This window comes from Thalassophryne amazonica, chromosome 14 (genome assembly GCF_902500255.1).
Source record: "Thalassophryne amazonica chromosome 14, fThaAma1.1, whole genome shotgun sequence".
NCBI lineage: Eukaryota > Metazoa > Chordata > Actinopteri > Batrachoidiformes > Batrachoididae > Thalassophryne > Thalassophryne amazonica.
In genome coordinates this window covers 255,086-277,640 of record NC_047116.1, presented here as the reverse complement: position 1 = coordinate 277,640, position 22,555 = coordinate 255,086, and the positions used below count along the sequence as shown (strand labels likewise).

The 22,555-nt window shown below is 45.2% G+C and overlaps 1 protein-coding gene across 1 annotated transcript in view; it reads left to right on the top strand.

The window, feature by feature from the left end:
• Nucleotides 1–22,555, top strand: part of pde1a (phosphodiesterase 1A, calmodulin-dependent) — a 397,928-nt gene that overhangs the window by 145,381 nt on the left and 229,992 nt on the right. The window contains exons 3-4 of the mRNA XM_034187112.1: nt 15,586–15,706; nt 18,151–18,335. Coding sequence (XP_034043003.1) covers nt 15,586–15,706; nt 18,151–18,335 — 306 coding nt within the window. The remainder of the gene's footprint in view (nt 1–15,585; nt 15,707–18,150; nt 18,336–22,555) is intronic.

Here is a 22,555-nt window from a genome sequence, read left to right as displayed (position 1 = left end):
TGTTGTTGGGGCCTTCGTGCCCCTGGTAGGGTCTCCCATGGCAAACAGGTCCTAGGGGACGGGTCAGACTAAGGGCAGTTCAGAAGCTCCCATGACCATTATAATATCAAGGACTGAGACGTTACCCTGTACGGCGGAGACGGGGCCCCACCCTGGAGACAGGCCTGGAGTTGGGGCTCGCGCGCGAGCGCCTGGTGGTTGGGCCTTAGCCCACGGGGCCCGGCCGGGCCCAACCCGAAAGAGCGACATGGGCCCGCCCTCCTGTGGGTTCAGCACCTGCAGAGGGGGCCATGGGGGTCAGGTGCAGAGAGGACTGGGTGGCGGTCGAGGGCAGATGGCTGGGCGGCCTGGTCCACGCTCAAAGCCTCTGGCTGTCAGGACGTGGAATGTCACCTTGCTGGGGGGGGGGGGGGGGGGAGGAGCCTGAGCTTGTGATGGAGGTTGAGAGGTACTGACTAGAGTTAGACGGGCTCACCTCCACGCACAGCTTGGGCTCTGGTATCCAACTCCTGGAGAGGGGCTGGGCACTCCACTTTTCTGGCGTTGCCCATGGGGAGAGGCGGCGGGCAGGGGTAGCACTGCTCATTGCTGCCCAGCTCAGTCGCCATGTGTTGGAATTCACCCCGTGAATGAGAGGGTCACGTCCCTACACCTTCAGGTTGGGGACAGGTCTCACACTGTTGTCTCGGGTTAGGGTTGGCCGAGCGGCAGTGCAGAGTACCTGACCTTCTTGGAGTCCCTGGGAAGGGTACTAGATAGTGCTCTCCTGGGGGACTTCAACACCCACGTGGGCGGTGACAGTGAGATCTGGAAGGGGTGAACGGGAAGCACAGCCTCCCTGATCTGAACCCGAGTGATGTTCAGTTGTTGGACTTCTGTCCTAGCCACAGTTTGTCCATCACGAATACCATGTTCGAGCACAAGGGTGTCCATAAGTGCACGTGGCACCAGGACACCCTGAGCTGGAGGTCGATGATCGACTTTGTAGTCGTATCATCTGACCTTTGGACATGTGTCTCGGACACTCGGGTGAAGAGAGGGGCTGAGCTGTTGTCTGATCACCACCTGGTGGTGAGTGGGATCTGCTGGAAGGGGAGGAAGCTGGCGAGACCTTGCAGGCCCAAACATATCATGAGGGTCTGCTGGGAATGACTGGTGGAACCATCTGTCAGTGGAGTCTGACAGATCCCTGAGGAGGTTGGAGACATGGAGTCCGAGAGGACCATGTTCTCCATCTTCATTGTCGATGCGGCCGCTTGCAGCTGTGGTCGCAGGGTCTCTGTTGCCTGGTGTGGCAGCAATCCCCAAACCTGGTGGTGGACTCCGGAAGTAAGGGATGCCGTCAAGCTGAAGAAGGAGTCCTACTTGTCTTTGTTGGCAGGTGGGACTCCAGAGGCAGCTGACAGGTACTGGCAGGCCAAGCATGCTACAGCCTATGCGGTCACAGAGGCAAAAAGTCGGGTCTGGGAGGAGTTCGGGGAGGCCATGGAGGAGGACTATCGGTCGGCCTTGAAGAAATTCTGGCAAACCGTCTGACGCCTCCGGAGGTGGAAGCAGCTCTCCACCAACACTGTCTACAGTGCGGGTGGAGAACTGTTGACCCTGACTGGGGATGTTGTTGGGCGGTGGAAGGAATACTTTGAGGATCTCCTCAATCCCATCATCACGTCTTAGGAAGAGGAGGCAGAGACTGGGGACTCAGAGGCGGACTCATCCATCACTCAGGCTGGAGTCACCCATATGCTCAGAAAGATCCTCGGTGGCAAGGCTCCTGGGTTGGATGAAATCTGTCTGGAGTACCTTAAGTCTCTGGATGTTGTGAGACTATCTTCGTTGACACGTCTCTGCAACATCGCGTGGCGGTCGGGGACAGTGCCTCTGGATTGGCAGACCGGGGTGGTGGGCCCTCTGTTTAAGAATGGGCAGGTGTGTTTCAACTACAGGGGGATCACACTCCTCAGCCTCCCCGGTAAGGTCTATTCCAGAGTATTGGAGAGGAGAATTCGACCGATAGTCCAACCTCGGATTCAGGAGAAGCAGTGTGCTTTTCGTCCTGGTCGCGGCACACTGGACCAGCTCTACACCCTCCATCGGGTGGTTGTGGGTTCATGGGAGTTCGCCCAACCAGTCCACATGTGCTTTGTGGATCTGGAGAAGGCATTCGATCACCTTAGTATTTCTTCTGTTTTTCTTGTTGTTTAATGCTGGCAAATTATACAGTATTTTTTGTCTTTCTGATGCGTGATTCTGTTTTTTTCTCTCTGTTTAAGGTGCAACTCCATCCAGAGATGGGAGTTGTATTTGTGTTGGTGACCCTCCTGTCCTGTGCGCCAACAGCATTTCTTGTATATTTGTCCGTGAATTGTTCTATGAATTGTTCTGTAATTTGTGTCTGTATCATGGCCCAAGCAGAGGGTCACCCCTTTGAATCTGGTCTGCTTGAGGTTTCTTCCTCAGAGGGAGTTTTTCCTTACCACTGTTGCTCTGGGGGTTGATAAGGTTAGACCTTGCCTGTGTGAAGCGCTTTGAGGCAACTCTGTTGTGATCTGGCGCTATATTAATGAAAATAAATTGAAAATTGAAATTGAAATTGACCGTGTCCCTCAAGGCGCCCTGTGGGGCGTGCTCCTGGAGTACTGGGTCTGGGGTCCTTTGTTAAGGGCTATCCGGTCCCTGTACAACTGCAGCAGGAGCTTGGTTCACATTGCCGGTAGTCAGCCAAGCCTGTTTCTAATGATAAAACAAGGAAAACAAATGAGTCTTTAAACGTGATTTAAAATTCTCCACACCATCCGACTGTCGTATGTGTGCCGGGAGGTCGTTCCACAGAGCTGGGGCACAGTAGGACAAAGCTCTGTGACCGGCAGACTTTTTATTCACCCTGGAGACACATAAGTCCTGCACCCTGCAAACGCAGGGCCTGAGTTGGTACATAGGGCCTTACCAGGTCAGCCAGATAGGGATGTGCAAGTCCATGAACAATTTTATAAGCTATAATAACAGTACCTTAAAATCCGATCTTGCAGTGACTGGAAGCCAGTGCAGGGATGCCAAAATGGGCGTAATGTGGTCAAACTTTCTGCTTTGTGTCAAAAGTCTGGCAGCAGCATTTTGAACCACTTGAAGACCCCTAATACTGGACTTCTCTGATACAGTTCCAAAAATTCCTCAAAACACACCTCTTCTCTCTTGCTTGTCCTCCCTCCCCCCCTCCCCCCCCCCTCTACCTCCCTCATCCCACTCTTGTGAAGTGACCTTGGGTATCATGAAAGGCACTATAGAAATCCAAGTCATTATTATTATTAACATTGCGTTATCAATTTGAAAACACTGTAAATGGACTGCACTTTTCCATCTGCATCAGACACTCAAAGCGCTTTACAAATAATTCCTCACATTCACCCCGATGTCAGGGTGCTACCATACAAGGTGCTCACTACACACCGGGAGCAATCGGGGGTTACAGACCTTGCCCAAGAGCCCTTAGTGATTTTCCAGTCAGGCTGGGATTTGAACCGAGGAGCTTCTGGTCTCAAGCCCAATGCCTGTGTGTCTCTTTGCTACAGCACAACACATCTGAACGTTTATGACCAGTGATGGGCACACTTCCGATAATCCGATACAGATAATTATCGAAGTTAATGTTTTCAGTATCGGATTATCTTTTAGATAACTTTAAAAACATTATCAGAAAATTAATCGGATAAAAATTAATCGGAAGATTAATTTTTATCCGATAACTTTTAAACCGATAAACAAAATAAACAAAGCTGAACAGCTACAAGCATTTTTAAAATTAGTTCAGCACCCACCTGTTAAAAGTTTTGTAACAGACGCATAGTTATAACCTTTGCAAACAGAAAAGAACTGCTTGTATAAAAAGCATCTCAATCCTCTGCAAACAAAGGAAAAACAGCCCCAAAAGGAAAAAGAAAAAAACATTTCCTTTAACACCATACCGATATGCTCGCAATATGACCTAAGTCATCCAGAGGCATACATTTTTAACTTATGGTTCAAATTTTAACCAAACTAATTTTGGACAAGTTATTTAAAATTACTGTCATGTCTGAAGTTTCATAAAGCAAAAATATCAGATATACGTTTTAGTTTTAAAGTAATGTGCTAATTTTTAAGGTTTTGTGAGCACATGCTCTGCCCCGCAGTGCATTTTGGGTAGGATGATGTAATCTCAGTATGTTCACGACAGGACAAATGCATTTCAGACACTCTGTTCAGGCTCCACGGACAACAGCATTAAACTCTAGTGCCTAAAACTCTCTTGAATATATTCTCTGCGTTTATAGATGTTGATTGTTTAATTGCGTTTGTTAAATTCCACGCATTTTAAATGTGAGCAGACAGGGATTATCTAGAATTTGTTTTGAAAGCCTCTACTGCCATCTAGCATCTACTGGCCAGTAGTGTTCATGGCAGTGTCTGGGAACCAGTAGATGGCAGTGTTCTATTTATTTTGACCCCGGTTATGTCAGATGATTGTCAAATCAACTTTTTTGCTTTGCAAATGGCTTTTTTTTTTTTTTACAAATGAAGTTTAAAAACAAAATAACTGCAAAATAATAATAATGATAATAATAATAATAATAATAACATTGTTACAAGACAGCTCTACAATGTTTGCACAGGCACAGTGCGAACGGTTGGATGCTGCTTGTAGCTTTCAGCAGCAGGATAACCTCACGACGGCCGACCACAATAATATATCAAACAGGTTTGATTCTCATTCGACCATACGATCGGTGATCAGGAGGTGGTCGTCAGACGTTGACCGCAGCTTGATACTCCATGAACACTACACGATGCAGGACGTACGATTAACCTGAAACTTGGTCCAAAAAATTCCTGCATGAAAAATCACACTGTAAAGCATGTTTTACAACATCAAATGAATGTTGTAAAGCTAGAATGTGGAGAGAATGTGCGCAAACATGCGCACATTCTCTCCACATGCAAAAAATTTTGCGATGACACTTCCAGGGCTCCATCAAAATGCCTGTTTTTACAAATAAAAAAATGGAATATTTTACAAAAACACATTTAAACACCAACACATGACAGACGTCACATTAACGTGTTGGTTTACATAATGAATGACTGAACCAATCAGTGTTTAGCAGAGGCACGTTTACCCAGAATCCTTTGCGATCTGTCTCTTTGTTACAAAACCTCAGAATTAGTGAATTATTCAACATTAAAAGATATATATTATATTTTAACTTTGTACAAATGACAGAATTGACATTAATGGAGTTATTCTATCGGTATTAATGTTATTTATAAATCAACACCATAACTCAATATGACTTTATTTTTCAAGACCTCCGCATGACCGGAGCTTTGTCTTTGATAGAGAGCTGCCTTTACGGCTGCTCTCAGGGTGCCTCTGTGTTGGGAGGGCTGTAATAAACAAGAGCTTCCAGCAGGGGCTGAATGTTGAAAGCAAAAAGTGTGGTCTCATTGTTTGGGTCTCGGGGTGCCTCTGTGCTCGGAGCACTGTAGTAAACAAGAGCTTCCAGCAGGGGCAGACTGTTGAAAGAAAAAAGTGTGGTCTTATTGTTTGGGTCTGTTATTATTTTTAATATTATTCAAAGCTATTAAATTTGTTTTACTAGTAGTTGTAAATGTGCCAGAGATAACATTGGAAGTTATTGGTTATCTGTAACTTCCGATACATTTTTGGGTGGTTTATTGTTTTATCTTTATCGAAGATAACTTTTCAGTTATCTGATTATCTGTTATCGAAGTAAATTTTTTTGGTTATCTGTGCCCACCACTGTTTATGACGAGATGTTACATTCAGAATAAACAAAATTTTTACAGATATATTATCAAACTCATAAGAAAGAATGAAAATGCAACTGTTTTACAAAGCCATTACAATATACACTGAGGAAAATAAGTATTTGAACACCCTGCGATTTTGCAAGTTCTCCCACTTAGAAATCATGGAGCGGTCTGAAATTTTCATCTTAGGTGCATGTCCACTGTGAGAGACATTATCTAAAAAAAAAAAAAAAAAAAAATCCGGAAAGCACAATGTATGATTTTTTAAATAATTTATTTGTATGTTACTGCTGCAAATAAGTATTTGAACACCTGTGAAAATCAATGTTAATATTTGGTACAGTAGCCTTTGTTTGCAATTACAGAGGTCAAATGTTTCCTGTAGTTTTTCACCAGATTTGCACACACTGCAGCAGGGATTTTGGTTCACTCCGCCATACAGATCTTCTCTAGATCTTTCAGGTTTGGAGTTTCAGCTCCCTCCAAAGATTTTCTATTGAGTTCAGGTCTGGAGACTGGCCAGGCCACTCCAGGACCTTGGAATGCTTCTTACGGAGCCCCTCCTTAGTTGCCCTGGCTGTGTGTTTGGGGTCACTGTCATGTTGGAAGACCCAGCCATGACCCATCTTCAATGCTCTTACTGAGGGAAGGAGGTTGTTTGCCAAAATCTCGCAATACATGACCCCATCTATCCTCCTTTCAATATGGTGCAGTCGTCCTGTCCCCTTTGCAGAAGAGCATCCCCAGAGTATGATATTTCCACCCCCATGCTTCACGGTTGGGATGGTTTTCTTGGGGTTGTTCTCATCCTCTAAACATGGTAAGTGGAGTTGATTCCAAAAAGCTCTATTCTGGTCTCATCTGACCACATGACCTTCTCCCATGCCTCCTCTGGATCATCCAGATGGTCACTGGTGAACTTCAAATGGGCCTGGACATGTGTTGGCTTGAGCAGGGGGACCTTGCTGCCCTGCAGGATTTTAAACCATGACAGCATCATGTGTTACTAATGTAATCTTTGTGACTGTGGTCCCAGCTCTCTTCAGGTCATTGACCAGGTCCTCCTGTGTAGTTCTGAGCTTTTTCAGAATCATTCTTACCCCACAACGTGAGATCTTTCATGGAATCCCAGACCGAGGGAGATTGACAGTCATTTTGTTTCTTCCACTTTATAATAAATAATCATAACAGTTGTCGTCTTCTACCAAGCTGCTTGCCTGTTGTCCTGTAGTCCATCCCAGCCTTGTGCAGGTCTACAGTTTTGTCCCTGGTGTCCTTAGACAGCTCTTTGGTCTTGCCTATGGTGGAGAGGTTGGAGTGTGATTGAGTGAGTGTGTGAACAGGTGTGTTTTATACAGGTAACAAGTTCAAACAGGTGCAGTTAATACAGGTAAAGAGTGCAGAATAAGAGGACTTCTTAAAGAAAAATTAACAGGTCTGTGTCAGCCAGAATTCTTGCTGGTTGGTATGTGTTCAAATACTTATTTGCAGCAGTAACATACAAATAAATTATTAAAAAATCATACATTGTGATTTCCAGATTTTATTTTTAGATTATGTCTCTCACAGTGGACATGCACCTAAGATGAAAATTTCAGACCCCTCCATGATTTCTAAGTTGGAGAACTTGCAAAACTGCAGGGTGTTCAAATACTTATTTTACTCACTGTATATATTATAAATAATTACCTTTGAGAGGGTTCCAAATGCATTTTCCACTGCACGGCATGCATGAGACAAGCTGGAGCTGCAGATAATTTCTCTGTGATTCCGGGAGCGAAAAGAGATGGTTTTATCTGCGAGATTCCAAGAGCAAATGCGTCATCTGCTACGAAATAATTATTTTATATAACATGGCGTCCACCAGGACAAAGCGGGTCACATTGGCACGACGAATTGCGTGGCAGTGCAGGGATTAAATTCATGCAAGTGTCAAGGTGGCTTAATCTGCATGTCTTTGGATGAAGGAGGAAGCTGGAGCACCTGGAGAGATCCCACGGGAGAAAATGCAAACTCCACACAGAAAGGCCACAGGTGGGAATCGATTGCATGACCTTCTTGCTGTGAGGCAACGGTGCTAACCACTAAGTTAAGTGCTACACTACTGCTTTGGCGAGATGTGAAGAAATACCTAGAGATTCCCCCATCATCCCTTGCTATTCTCCCCTGACTTTGAATCCAGATTTACCAGCACAGATTAGGAGTGTAGGTTTGATGGAATGGACATCTAAGGGCTTGTCAGACTTAACAGACCTGCTGATCTCTGACTCTGTTAAATAATTTAAGCAAATCACAGCTGATTTGAATCTTCCCCACAAAGATTTTTTATAAATACCTCCAAATTCATCACATTCTGTGGTCTCTCATGAGGACAGACCAGATCTGCATGAGACTGTCAGAGTTGGAAAACACTATAGTTCTAGCAAAATCTCCCACAGGACTGATTTCCAAAATTTATACTTCACTACTTATGATTCTTCAGGATCTGAATCTCTGAAGCGTTTGTGGACGCGTTAGTTGGAGGTGACATTTAATCCTGTAGACTGGGACAAGATCTGCAACAGGGTTTTTCCTAAATGCACCTCAATCTCTATACGCCAACAGAATTTTAACTTTTTCACCAAACTTATTACATACAGTTGTGCTCAAGTTTAAATACCCTGGCAGAAGTTTAGGTTTTTTGGCTAATTTTCAGAGAATTTGAATGATAACACAAAACTTTGTTTCACTCATGACTAGTGGTTGGGTGAAGCATTTTATTGTCAAACAACTGTTTACTCTTTTGAAATCATAATAACACAAATGACCAAAAATGACCCTGATCAAAAGTTTACATACTCTTTTTCTTAATACCGTGTGTTGCCCTCTTTAACATCAACGACAGCTTGGAGTCTTTTGTGGTGGTTGTGGACAAAGGCTCTCTGATGGAAAAGCTGCCACTGAATATGTCTTGGACTTTATGTACATTAATTACAAAGAAATACAAACAATATGGCACTTTATGGTAAATCTGCATGGAATAGACAGTTCCCAAAAATTGAGTGAGTGTGCAAGAAGTAGAAGAGTGAGGAAAGCCACCAAGACACCCAGACAACTCAGGAGAAGTTATGGGCTTATGTGGCTGTGATTGGGGCATCAGGGAGGGACAGGACCTCTGCAAGGGGGGCTTGCAATGCCCTGTAGGGCAGTAATGCCAGCCCATAGGGTAGCTCATCCTGCTTTGGCTCCCACCTGTTGCTCAGCTCTCACCTGTGGCTCCTAGAAGTTGTAGCATGTGCAGCGGCCACACCCCGGGCAACCGCTTCGGCAGGCGGGCTGAACCAGGTGAGGGTAGCCGGTCGGGAGGTGTCTATCCTAGCATGCGAGAACTAGACCTGGCGGACAGAGCGGAGGAGATCCAAGTGATCCAACGGTTGGAAAGGTGGGGACAGTAAAGCGTTGTGGAACGCCTACGGCACGGCAAGACACGAGAGGAGCCGTGGCCATCAACTGCAGCTGAGGAGTCTCCAGGTGTAACGGTTTTCCATGCCACTGGGCCCATGTTCCTTATGCTGAGAGGGTGGGATTGCCCCTGTGCAATAGCTCTTCCACCTAAAACAACTTCACGCACGGGTGTCTGTGGACACATCCCCTGTCTACCTACAAAGTCCCGTGGCGATGGGGGAGTGGTGAAAGGGATAGGTGGCGGTAACCACTGGAGGTCCTAGTCACAAACCTGCACGTGGGCGGCCTGTGGACCAGTGGTCGTCGTTTGTCTGTATGGGCAGCAGTGAACCCCGGCAGCATTCCAGGTGACTGAGCAGCCTGTTTAGGATGGCACTGCTCACCCTAGATTTAGGGAGGGGCCTAGAAAAGGTGGCCCAAAGACACCTTGCCCACACCGTCTGGCCAGTTTACCGTGATCGGCGGACTTATCCACCCAGCGGTCGACCCAATGACCAAATGAAGAAACTACTCATTGGTGCGTGGAATGTTCACACCTTTATGGATCGAGACGATACCTTCAGACCTCAGAGAAGAACAGCACTTGTTGCCAAAGAATTGGCTAGAGACAACATAGACATTGCAGCACTGAGCGAAATGAGACTTGCAGAAGAGGGTTCTCTGTCAGAACCAGGTAGTGGATATACAGTTTTCTGGAAAGGCAAAGCTGAACACGAGGACGGGATACATGGAGTTGGATTTGGCATCAAGTCCAGCCTCCTCAAACAGATACCCAATATCCCCACTGGTATCAATGAAAGGTTCATGAAATTTCACCTCCCCTTCAACAATAAGCATTTTATTACCATCATAAGCACTTACGCTCCTACCATGACAAGCACGGAGGAGAACAAAGAGCAATTTTATGCCGACTTAGACATTCTATTACGCACTGTACCTGGCAGCGACAAGCTCCTTGTTCTAGGAGATTTTAATGCTAGAGTGGGCAAAGACTATGAACAGTGGAAGGGAGTTATAGGGAAGCATGGCCTTGGAAAAATGAACAGCAACGGACTCTCATTGTTGAGCAAGTGTGCTGAACACAACCTGGTCATAACCAACACCATGTTTAGGCAGGCTGATAAATACAAAACAACATGGATGTACCCACAATCGAAACAGTGGCATATGATCGATTATGTAATCACCCACCAATGAGACATTAGGGACATCCTCCTTACAAGGGTATTGCGCGGTGCAGACTGTTGGACAAACCACAGACTTGTTAGGGCAACGTGCAGCAGTCACATTGTTCCTACATATCATAAGCGCCCAAAACAACACAAAATGGCCTTCAACACTGTTAAACTCCAGTCAGCTGAACACCTTCAAATTAAGCTTGACAACAGGATGGAGGAGCTGGGAACCATGAGTGGTCGAACAGAGGGAAAATGGGACTGTTTTAAAGAATGCATCATAGAAACAGCCAAGGCAGTACTTGGTCCTAGGCCAAGACACCACCAAGACTGGTTTGATGAGAATGATGAATGTATACTAGCCCTCCTGAATGAGAAGACGAAAACCTGCATAGAATGGCAAAACTGTCCAAACACTTCTCACCACGACAAGTATAAAGTGGCCAAGGCTAGAGTACAAAGACAGCTTCGAATCATGCAAAAGAATTGGTGGGAACAGTAAGCTGCTGAGGTGCAACACTATGCAGACTCAAACAACTCTGAAATGCTGTTTACTGCCATAAAAGCCAAAAACTACACCCCTGATGTCAGCTGATGGTCAAACTGTCATCAGGGATAAAGAGGGAATTAGGACTAGGTGGGAGGTGCATTTCACCAAACTCCTAAATCGTCCTTCTTCAGTTGATGGGTCAACACTGCAGCAACTCCCACAGAGGACTATCCAGGAAAACCTTGACCTACCACCCTCTGAGGAGGAAGTGAAGACTGCCATCAGACAAATGAACAATGGCAAAGTTGTTGTGTGGGCTGCCTGAAGAGGAGGTACTGCTGGCCCACCACCACCAGATGGTGCCCTGCCTGGAGTGCGGGCTTCAGGCACGAGAGGGCGCTGCCGCCACGGACACAGCCGGGGGTGACAGCTGTCACTCATCTTCTCATGACAGCTGTCACCCATCAACACTTCTTCATGCTACTCCATAAAACCCGGACGTCATCTCCACCTCATTGCCGAGATATCATCGACCTGTGAAGGTAACAATCTCAGCCGTATAAATAACTGTGTCTAGTAAACTCATTTTTTGCAGCTGTTTTTTCCTGTGGAGTGCACTATCTGGAGATTGGCGTGACCGGCGACAGCTTCGCTTTACACCCCACCAGATAAGTGCTGTGTGACAGGAGCTGCACGAGTGTGGATGAGAGGTGGAGGTGGAATCTCCACCATTGCTGTTACTGGGTGTGCACACACCCACATCTTGTTGTTTCTGCTTCTTGCCAGCAGTACCAGATCCGACATTCGGAGACGGTGGCCACCTGGGGACTCGGGACTTGGCGGCTCCAGTATTCTCCGGGTTCGGTGGCGGAGGAAATCGTGCATCGAGCAGAGAATGGCCCTCTATATGTTGGGAAAAGTGAATGCACGGACCCATGCCAGGGGGCGTAAATGAATGGTCAATAGAGATTCCAAATAAATACAATTTATTTTGCAAATGTGCACAATCACTCAAATATGCTTTTAGTCTGTCAATCCAAAAACGGTGACGCGTGGCAGGCCCGAGGGTAGGAGATGCCTATCCAGAGAAGAGCCGGGACCCACAAAGTTCCACCGCCAACGGAGACCTGCAACACACCAGAGCCGCCAAGACCTGAATCCTCAGGTGGCCACCGCTCCAGCTGTCAGACCCGGTACTGCTGGCAGGAACAAACACAGGTTAAGGTGGGTGTGTGTACACCCAGCAAACAGTCAGTAACTCACAGAAATCCTCCTGAAGGAATAAATCCAGATACTCCCAGAGTGCAGAGGAAAACTGGAGAACGTGCAGTGTCAATGGTTATACTTAGTAAGTAAGAAGTTAGGAGTGGAGACGCCAACTCCTCCAGCTTCCACAAACTTGGCTACAAGCTGCAAGTATAAGTCACAACTGCAAAGACTTCAGTAACAATGAATGTGCGAACGGCACAAAACGGCTGAGAAAGTTTACCTGTAAGGTAAGCCGATAACTTGGCAGAGTAGTGGTGTCTCTCCCAGGCCCTTATAGATGAGGTGATGACTGATGGATGACAGCTGACAAGGTGCACCTGGTGATCCAAACAGGCCACTGCGCCCTCTGGTGCCTGAAACCTGCCAACAGGCAGGGTGCCCTCTGGTGGTGGGCCAGCAGTACCTCCTCTTCGGTGGCCCACACAACACTATGCTGTGTTTATCGACCTGACCAAGGCTTTTGACAGCATCAAAAGGGACGCACTGTGGACTATCCTCACCAAACTGGGATGCTCACAAAAGTTTACTACACTTGTTGAGGCTATTCCATGACAACATGACAGCACAGGTTCTGGTCGGTGGGGACTTTGCCAACCACTTCAGTATCTCCACAGGTGTGAAGCAAGGCTGCGTATTCGCACCAGTGCTATTCATCTTGTTCTTCACACAAGTCCTTCTACACACTGTGAAAGAGCTTGACCTCGGGATATATATCAAATACCGCTCAGACTGATCGGTCTTGATCTATGCCGCCTGCAAGCCCGAACAATGATTGTGGAAAGACTTATCCTAGAAGCTCTGTTTGCTGATGACTGTGCTCTCATGGCACACATGGAAAATCACCTACAACACATTATAGACCGTTTTGTGGAAGCATCAAAACTCTTTGGCCTAACAATCAGCTTTGGAAAAACTGTGGTGTTACTGCAACCTGCACCAAATACAACTTTACCTGTGCCTAATACCACCATCGACTCAGTCGTACTGCAAAATATGGAACATTTCACATATCTTGGAAGGACAGTCTCAGCAGACAGATCGCTGGATAAAGAAATCACATGCAGAGTCCGGAAAGCCAGTCAGGCATTGGGCAGATTGAGAGCTAAGGTTCTTCAGCACAGAGGAGTCAAACTGTCCACAAAGCTTAAAATCTACAAGGCTGTAGTAATCCCTACACTCCTGTATGGATGTGAAACGTGGACTCTGTACCACTGCCACATAAAGCAACTAGAAAAATTCCACATGAGGTCACTGCGTACAATCATGAACATCTGCTGGAAAGATAAAATTACCAACCAGGAAGTAATGGATAGAGCCCACTCAATAAGCATTGAGGCATTGCTACTGAAGGATCAGTTACAATGGTCTGGTCATGTCAGTAGGATGGATGACAGCCGTATCCCTAGGCAGCTGATGTACGGGGAGCTCAAGTTGGGCTCCCACCGGAGGGGTAGAACTAAATTGAGGTACAAAGACCTTCTGAAGAAAAACCTTTAGTGGTGCGGTATCCAGCCATCTGAGTTTGAAGCAGCTGCCGCTGATTGACCAGCCTGGATGGCTGTCATCTCTAAAGCCACAACTATGTTCGTGGAGGAGAGGAGGAAAGGTTTAGAAGCTGCAAGGGACAGGCAGCATAAAGCAGCATTGGCCAACCCAGCTACATCAACCCATCAGTGCAGGAGGTGTGGAAATCTGCGTGCTTCAGCCTTTGGGTTGAGAAGAGGATCCATCCCCCCGAGGGTCTCCACAGATGTCATCATCGAAAGCGATGGACGACCAGAGAGATTCGATAGAATACTCGATTACTAAAATTGATAGCTGCAGCCCGAGTGTGCTTTTTGTTTACCTGTCTCTGGTCACCTTTTGAGTGATTGATTTATTTTACGTATATGTAGATATTGGTAGCACAGTGCTCAATGCTAGTTTGGGGTGGGATTTTTTTTTTATTCATTCATTCATTCATTTTCTGCCACTTAGCTGGGTCTTAGCCAAGTCCTCTAACTCTTTCTGGGAGATCCTGAGGTGTTCCCAAGCCAGCCAGGAAATATAATCAATCCAGCATGTCCTGGGACTTCCCGGGGCCTGGACACAGTTCCTACGTTGTTCGTATAGAGGCCAGATCATGTGTTGCAGTAGTTCCGATACAACATATTCCTGCAGAACCCCTCACAGGACATCTTGAGGGACCCTGGTCAATTTTAAGTCACAAAACACATGTAACTGGTTGGTCATACTCCCAAGGACCTTCTATATAGCACAAAGAGCTGGTCCAAGATGGAACCTGCATTGCTTCTCCTGAATCTGAGCTTTGACTAATATGTCTCCTCTCTAGTACCCTAGCACAGACTGTCCCATGGAGGCTGACGCTCATATGCTCCTCCAGCGACTTGCCACATAGGAGTTTTTTGAGTACCTTGGTGACTTCCACTAGCAGGGGTGGTGGTCAAGTAGTTAATGCACTTGGTTTCAGTGCAGAAGGTTCCCGGTTCAAACCCCACCCTGCCACATTTCTCTGTGGAATGTGGAGTTGCATCAGGTAGAGCATGTAGCATAACATTTGTGCCAATTTAACATGCAGATCCACCTTGGATCTGTTGTGGCGACCCCAAGTGAAAACAAGGGAGCAGCTGAAGGGACTCCTTTTACTAGTGACTTCCACTAGGGAGATGGCACCAGATTCATCCGAGTCTTCCATCTCTGCCTCCTCAAGGGACGGCATGTCATTTAGGTTGAGGAGATCCTCAAAGTGTTCTTTCCACTACTTGACAATATCCTCAGTCCAGCACTGAGGATAGGTGGATATACAGTACAATTCACTTCAATTTATTAATATAGCCCCAACTTAAGTTGTCTTAAGGTGCTTCACAAGGGTAAGGCCTAATCTTACCAACCCCCTGAGCAAGCACATAGGCACTTGTCAAGGTAAAATGGATTGCATTCATATAGCGCTTTCCATCTGCATCAGACGCTCAAGTGCTTTACAAATAATGCCTCACATTCACCATGATGTGAGGGTGTTGCCATACAAGGCGCTCACTACATACCAGGAGCAACTAGGGGATTAAGGACCTTGCCCAAGGGCCCTTAGTGATTTTCCAGTCAGACTGGGATTTGAACTGAGGATCCTCTGGTTTCAAGCCAAATGCTTAACCACTAGACCATCACCTTGCCTGGATAGGATGGGACACAAGGAGGTGGACTCAATTGCAAGAGGCACTGTGCAATGTTTACTTTGTTTTGTGCAGTATTTGTGTTTATTGTGTTTACTATATGTTATTGTGTGCCTGTGTGTATTGTGTGCACTTTCTCTGTACTGTGTGCACTTTTGAGTGCTTTTGTGCAGGGTTAGGGTTATGTTACTATATGGTAATCTACTCATTTGTGTGTTTACTGTGTGTCCAGGCTGAAGGGGATTCTGGAGCAAATTGACCATGGTGCTGTTGTTGACTTACAAGAACTCAAAAGGACCCTGGAGCTTGCAGTTATGATGTTGGACTCTGTTTGCACTGATGAGACCAGGTGGGTGCATGGATGGATTTATATTGACTGGTGCCTCTGGATGGATGTGTGGGTGGGGTGGATGGATGGATGATGGGTGTGTGTGGGTGGCTGGATGGATAGGTGGATAATACAGTACGAGGTCTGTTAGAAAAGTAACAGACCTTTTTTATTTTTTGCAAAAACTATATGGATTTGAATCATGTGTGATTGCATCAGCCAAGCTTGAACCTTTGTGCGCATGCGTGAGTTTTTTCACGCCTGTCGGTTGCATCATTCGCCTGTGAGCACGCCTTGTGGGAGGAGTGGTCCAGCCCTTCTTCGGATTTTCATTGTCAGGAAATTGGCTGATCGACTGCCACTTTGCTTCATCAAAATTTTTTCAGAAAGTGTGAGAGACAGCCAAGTGGAAAACATTTGGAAAATTCAGATGGCTTTCGGTGAAGATCTTATGGGGATCACACAGATTAAGGACAATTACAAACTGGATTAAAGACGGCCCACAGCGGCAGATGGCGCGCCGCGCACCGAGTAGTGGCGATCGACCGGTTCAAACGACCAGATCATTTCCAAAGTGAACGCTTTGTTGATCCGGGACGTCGGTCTGACTACCAGAGAATGGCAAGACAGCTGGACATAGCACTTTTCGGCACATTCCACTGTTACAAGAGTTTTGTAATGGAAAGAGGAGCAGAGAAATTCGCCACAGAGCCGCCCATGGCGCGGGACGAAAGCACCTCTGTGTTGGTCTCACAGGACAAGCCCTAACATGCCCAGCTCTTGCACCATTCGGAAAATTCAGACGGCTTTCGGTGGCTTTTCAGTCATGTGGACTATCCGAGAAATTGTGGACGAGCTGGACATGCCACAACATGTGAGGCTTCATCACGGCGTTACTTTTGTTCTGTGCCCTGCACCTCCGTCCCGATGCGCAAATTTCTCCACACGTCTTTTCATGACAAAAAACTCCTGCAACAGTGGAATGTGCCGTTCATTTCCAAAGTGAACGCTTTGTTGATCCGGGACGTTGTCTGACTACCACAGAAATGGCAGAAGAGTTTGACATCAGCACTTTTTCGGCATGAAAAGACGTGCGGAGAAATTCATGCGTCGGGACGGAGGCGCAGGGCACAGAACAAAAAGCAACGCCGTGATGAAGCCTCACAGGACATGTTGCGACATGTCCAGCTCGTCAGCACGCCATCCGCCGCTGTGGGCCGTCTTTAATCCAGTTGTAATTGTCCTTAATCTGTGTGATCCCCATAAGATCTTCACTGAAAGCCATCTGAATTTTCCAAATGGTTTCCACTTGGCTGTCTCTCACACTTTCTGAAAAAATTTTGATGAAGCAAAGCGACAGTCGATCAGCCAATTTCCTGACAATGAAAATCCGACGAGGGGGCTGGACCACTCCTCCCACAAGGCGTGCTCACAGGCGAATGATGCAACCGACAGGCGTGAAAAACTCAGCAATGCGCACGAAGGTTCAAGCTTGGCTGATGCAATCACACATGATTCAAATCCATATATGAGGTCTGTCAATAACGTAACGGTCCTTTTATTTTTTCAAAAACTATATGGATTTCATTCATATGTTTTACGTCAGACATGCTTGAACCCTCGTGCGCATGCGTGAGTTTTTCCACGCCTGTCGGTGATGTCATTCGCCTGTGAGCACGCCTTGGGAAGGAGTGGTCCCGCCCCCTCGTCGGATTTTCATTGTCTGGAAATGGCGGAATGAAAAGGACTTTTTTTTCCATCAGAATTTTTTCAGAAGCTGTTAGAGACTGGCACCTGGAAACCATTCGAAAAATTTATCTGGCTTTTGGTGAAAATTTACGGGCTTCACAGAGAATAAGGTCTGTTATACAGCTTTAAGGACCCCTTTAAGGACGCTTGGCGTGCCGCGCTCCTAGCTGCGACGACGCGGCACAAGCCACCGGACCATTTCTACACGGATGGCTCTGTGGATACGAGACCGTCGTGTGCTCTTTCTCTGGTTATCACAAGAGCTGGAATCAGCCATTTTCCGGCAGATTTCACTTTTAACAAGAGATTTTGTCATGGAAAGCCGCGCGGAGGCTTCGCACGTAAAGGCCGATTCGCTTGGAAGCGAGACAAAGGAACACCTCCGTTTCGGCGTGTCAGAGGACAAGTTGGACATGTCTATCTCTGCTTTCAATGCTTACCAGTCCAGTAAGTATCAGTGAAATTGTGGAGAGCTGGACATGTCCAACTTGTCCTCTGACAAAAAACATATGAATGAAATCCATATAGTTTTTGAAAAAAATAAAAAGGACCATTATTTTATTGACAGACCTCATAGTTTTGCAAAAATAAAAAGGTCCGTTACTTTTCTAACAGACCTCGTATATAGATATACAAATGGTACTGGCTAATGAATGTATAAAACATAATGTTGTTTGCGGTCCCCATTATGTGTAACGGGTCTTCTTCTTTCTTTGGTAGGCGTTCTGTTGGGACACTGAGGATGAACTTAGTGACCTGCAAGCAGAGTCTGTTCCCAGTGAAGTGCGTGATTGGCTGGCATGTACCTTCAGCAGTAAGATGGGTGTGGCCAAACGTCGTCCGGAGGAGAAACCAAGGTTCAGAAGCATTGTCCATGCAGTGCAGGCTGGGATATTTGTTGAAAGGTAAAAATTGTTGGAAGATGATGTATGTGGTGGATAAATGCTGAACAATTCCAAGAATATCTCCAGGCTTTTGTTGGAGATAATGGTGTGAATAGTGGTGCTAATTCTCTCCTCTTTGGTCTCCCTCACAAATTCCTCCATAAACTTCAACTGGTTCACAATTCACCTGCCTTTGAACTCCCTTGATCCAGCCTATCAGTCCTGTCCTCCAACAGCTCCACTTGCTTCCGGTTCAGTTTGGTATTCAATTTAAAATCCTCCTGTTAACATTCAAGGTCATACACACCCTCGCTTCCCCATATCTGTCTGACCTTCTCCATGTTTACACTCCCTCCCGCTCCCTCAGATCCTCTTCCTCCATCCACCTGTCTGTCCCCTCTGCCCGTCTCACTACCATGGGGAGCAGAGAATTCAGTCGCTGTGCTCCCCATGTTTGGAATTCATTACCATCCCAACTCAGAAACATTGACTCATTAACCCCTTTTCAAATCACAAACTCAAAACACATCTGTTTGTGACTGCAATTCCACCTAATTGCCTATTGCTCTGTATGTAGTGTTTTATTAATTGTAATTGTGCTGTTTATTATATTATTAGTAGTAGTAGTAGTAGTATTGTTATTATTATTGACACTTGAAAGCTTGACTCTTAGTCTTGTCCATCCAAATTGGAAGTCCCCAAAAAACCAGTTTATTTGTTATTATCTATCGTCCACCTGGTCGTTACTGTGAGTTTCTCTGTGAATTTTCAGACCTTTTGTCTGACTTAGTGCTTAGCCTCAGATAAGATAATTATAGTGGGCGATTTTACCATCCACACAGATGCTGAGAATGGACAGCCTCAACACTGCATTTAATCTATTATTAGACTCTATTGGCTTTGCTCAAAAAGTAAATGAGTCCACCCATCACTTTAATCATATCTTAGATCTTGTTCTGACCTATTGGTATGGAAATAGAAGACTAACAGTATTCCCTGAAAACTCCCTTCTGTCTGATCATTTCTTAATAACCATTTACATTTACTCTGATGGACTACCCAGCAGTGGGGAATAAGTTCATTACACTAGAAGTCTTTCAGAAAGCGCTGTAACTAGGTTTAAGGATATGATTCCTTCTTTATGTTCTCTAATGCCATATACCAACACAGTGCAGAGTAGCTACCTAAACTCTGTAAGCGAGATAGAGTATCGCGTCAATAGTTTTACATCCTCATGAAGACAACTTTGGATGCTGTAGCTCCTCTGAAAAAGAGAGCTTTAAATCAGAAGTGTCTGACTCCGTGGTATAACTCACAAACTCGTAGCGTAAAGCAGATAACCCGTAAGTTGGAGAGGAAATGGCGTCTCACTAATTTAGAAGATCTTCACTTAGCCTGGAAAAAGAGTCTGTTGCTCTATAAAAAAAGCCCTCCATAAAGCTAGGACATCTTTCTACTCATCACTAATTGAAGAAAATAAGAACAACCCCAGGTTTCTTTTCAAGCACTGTAGCCAGGCTGACAAAGAGTCAGAGCTCTATTGAGCTGAGTATTCCATTAACTTTAACTAGTAATGACTTCATGACTTTCTTTGCTAACAAATTTTAACTATTAGAGAAAAAATTACTCATAACCATCCCAAAGACGTATCGTTATCTTTGGCTGCTTTCAGTGATGCCGGTATTTGGTTAGACTCTTTCTCTCCGATTGTTCTGTCTGAGTTATTTTCATTAGTTACTTCATCCAAACCATCAACATGTTATTAGACCCCATTCCTACCAGGCTGCTCAAGGAAGCCCTACCATTATTTAATGCTTCGATCTTAAATATGATCAATCTATCTTTGTTAGTTGGCTATGTACCACAGGCTTTAGGTGGCAGTAATTAAACCATTACTTAAAAGCCATCACTTGACCCAGCTATCTTAGCTAATTATAGGCCAATCTCCAACCTTCCTTTTCTCTCAAAAATTCTTGAAAGGGGTAGTTGCAAAACAGCTAACTGAGCATCTGCAGAGGAATGGTCTATTTGAAGAGTTCAGTCAGGTTTTAGAATTCATCATAGTACAGAAACAGCATTAGTGAAGGTTACAAATGATCTTCTTATGGCCTCGGACAGTGGACTCATCTCTGTGCTTGTTCTGTTAGACCTCAGTGCTGCTTTTGATACTGTTGATCATAAAATTTTATTACAGAGATTAGAGCATGCCATAGGTATTAAAGGCACTGCGCTGCGGTGGTTTGAATCATATTTGTCTAATAGATTACAATTTGTTCATGTAAATGGGGAATCTTCTTCACAGACTAAAGTTAATTATGGAGTTCCACAAGGTTCTGTGCTAGGACCAATTTTATTCACTTTATACATGCTTCCCTTAGGCAGTATTATTAGACGGTATTGCTTAAATTTTCATTGTTACGCAGATGATACCCAGCTTTATCTATCCATGAAGCCAGAGGACACACACCAATTAGCTAAACTGCAGGATTGTCTTACAGACATAAAGACATGGATGACCTCTAATTCCTGCTTTAAACTCAGATAAAACTGAAGTTATGTACTTGGCCCCACAAATCTTAGAAACATGGTGTCTAACCAATCCTTACTCTGGATGGCATTACCCTGACCTCTAGTAATACTGTGAGAAATCTTGGAGTCATTTTTGATCAGGATATGTCATTCAAAGCGCATATTAAACAAATATGTAGGACTGCTTTTTTGCATTTACGCAATATCTCTAAAATCAGAAAGGTCTTGTCTCAGAGTGATGCTGAAAAACTAATTCATGCATTTATTTCCTCTAGGCTGGACTATTGTAATTCATTATTATCAGGTTTCCTAAAAGTTCCCTAAAAAGCCTTCAGTTAATTCAAAATGCTGCAGCTAGAGTACTGACGGGGACTAGAAGGAAAGAGCATATCTCACCCATATTGGCCTCTCTTCATTGGCTTCCTGTTAATTCTAGAATAGAATTTAAAATTCTTCTTCTTACTTATAAGGTTTTGAATAATCAGGTCCCATCTTATCTTAGGGACCTCGTAGTACCATATCACCCCAATAGAGCGCTTCGCTCCTCAGACTGCAGGCTTACTTGTAGTTCCTAGGGTTTGTAAGAGTAGAATGGGAGGCAGAGCCTTCAGCTTTCAGGCTCCTCTCCTGTGGAACCAGCTCCCAATTCAGATCAGGGAGACAGACACCCTCTCTACTTTTAAGATTAGGCTTAAAACTTTCCTTTTTGCTAAAGCTTATAGTTAGGGCTGGATCAGGTGACCCTGAACCATCCCTTAGTTATGCTGCTGTAGACTTAGACTGCTGGGGGGGTTCCCATGATGCACTGTTTCTTTTCCCTTTTTGCTCTGTATGCACCACTCTGCATTTAATCATTAGTGATCGATCTCTGCTCCCCTCCACAGCATGTCTTTTTCCTGGTTCTCTCCCTCAGCCCCAACCAGTCCCAGCAGAGGACTTGCCCCTCCCTGAGCCTGGTTTCTGCTGGAGGGTTTCTTCCTGTGAAAAGGGAGTTTTTCCTTCCCACTGTAGCCAAGTGCTTGCTCACAGGGGGTCGTTTTGACCGTTGGGGTTTTACATGATTATTGTATGGCCTTGCCTTACAATATGAGGTGCCTTGGGGCAACTGTTTGTTGTGATTTGGCGCTATATAAAAAAATTGATTGAAAAATTGATTGATTGACTTTTCAAGCCCATATTTCAGCCCTTTCCAAACAGGAATTCAGCCATTTTGAATTTTTTGCCATTTTGGCACAATTTCCACACATGGTATTTGAACAAACTCCTCCTAGGGATTTTGTCCAATGCATTTCAAATTTCTTTCAGATCATCCAGAGGCTATACTGATCAAAAGTTATCAAAAGCTTTTCTCGATGTGAAAGGGTGTGGCTGCTAGGGCGCCGCTATTTTGACCTTTCGCCATGGAACATCAAGTCATGATAACTCCTTCATGCTTTGCCTGATTGACTTGAAACTTCACATGTGTGATGAGTGTTGGCCCCTGAACACACCTGGCCCCTCTGTTTTTTCTCTGAGCGCCCCCTAGTGGATGACCCATCAACATGTCATAACGCTTTCATGCATTGACTGATTTGCTTGAAACTTGAAGTGTGTGATAAACGATTCAGATTCAGACAACTTTATTGATCCCTAAAAGGGCAATTCCATTCACACCCAATTACCTCAAACAAATACACAGCAATTAATCCACAGTTATTTTTGAAACAAACAAC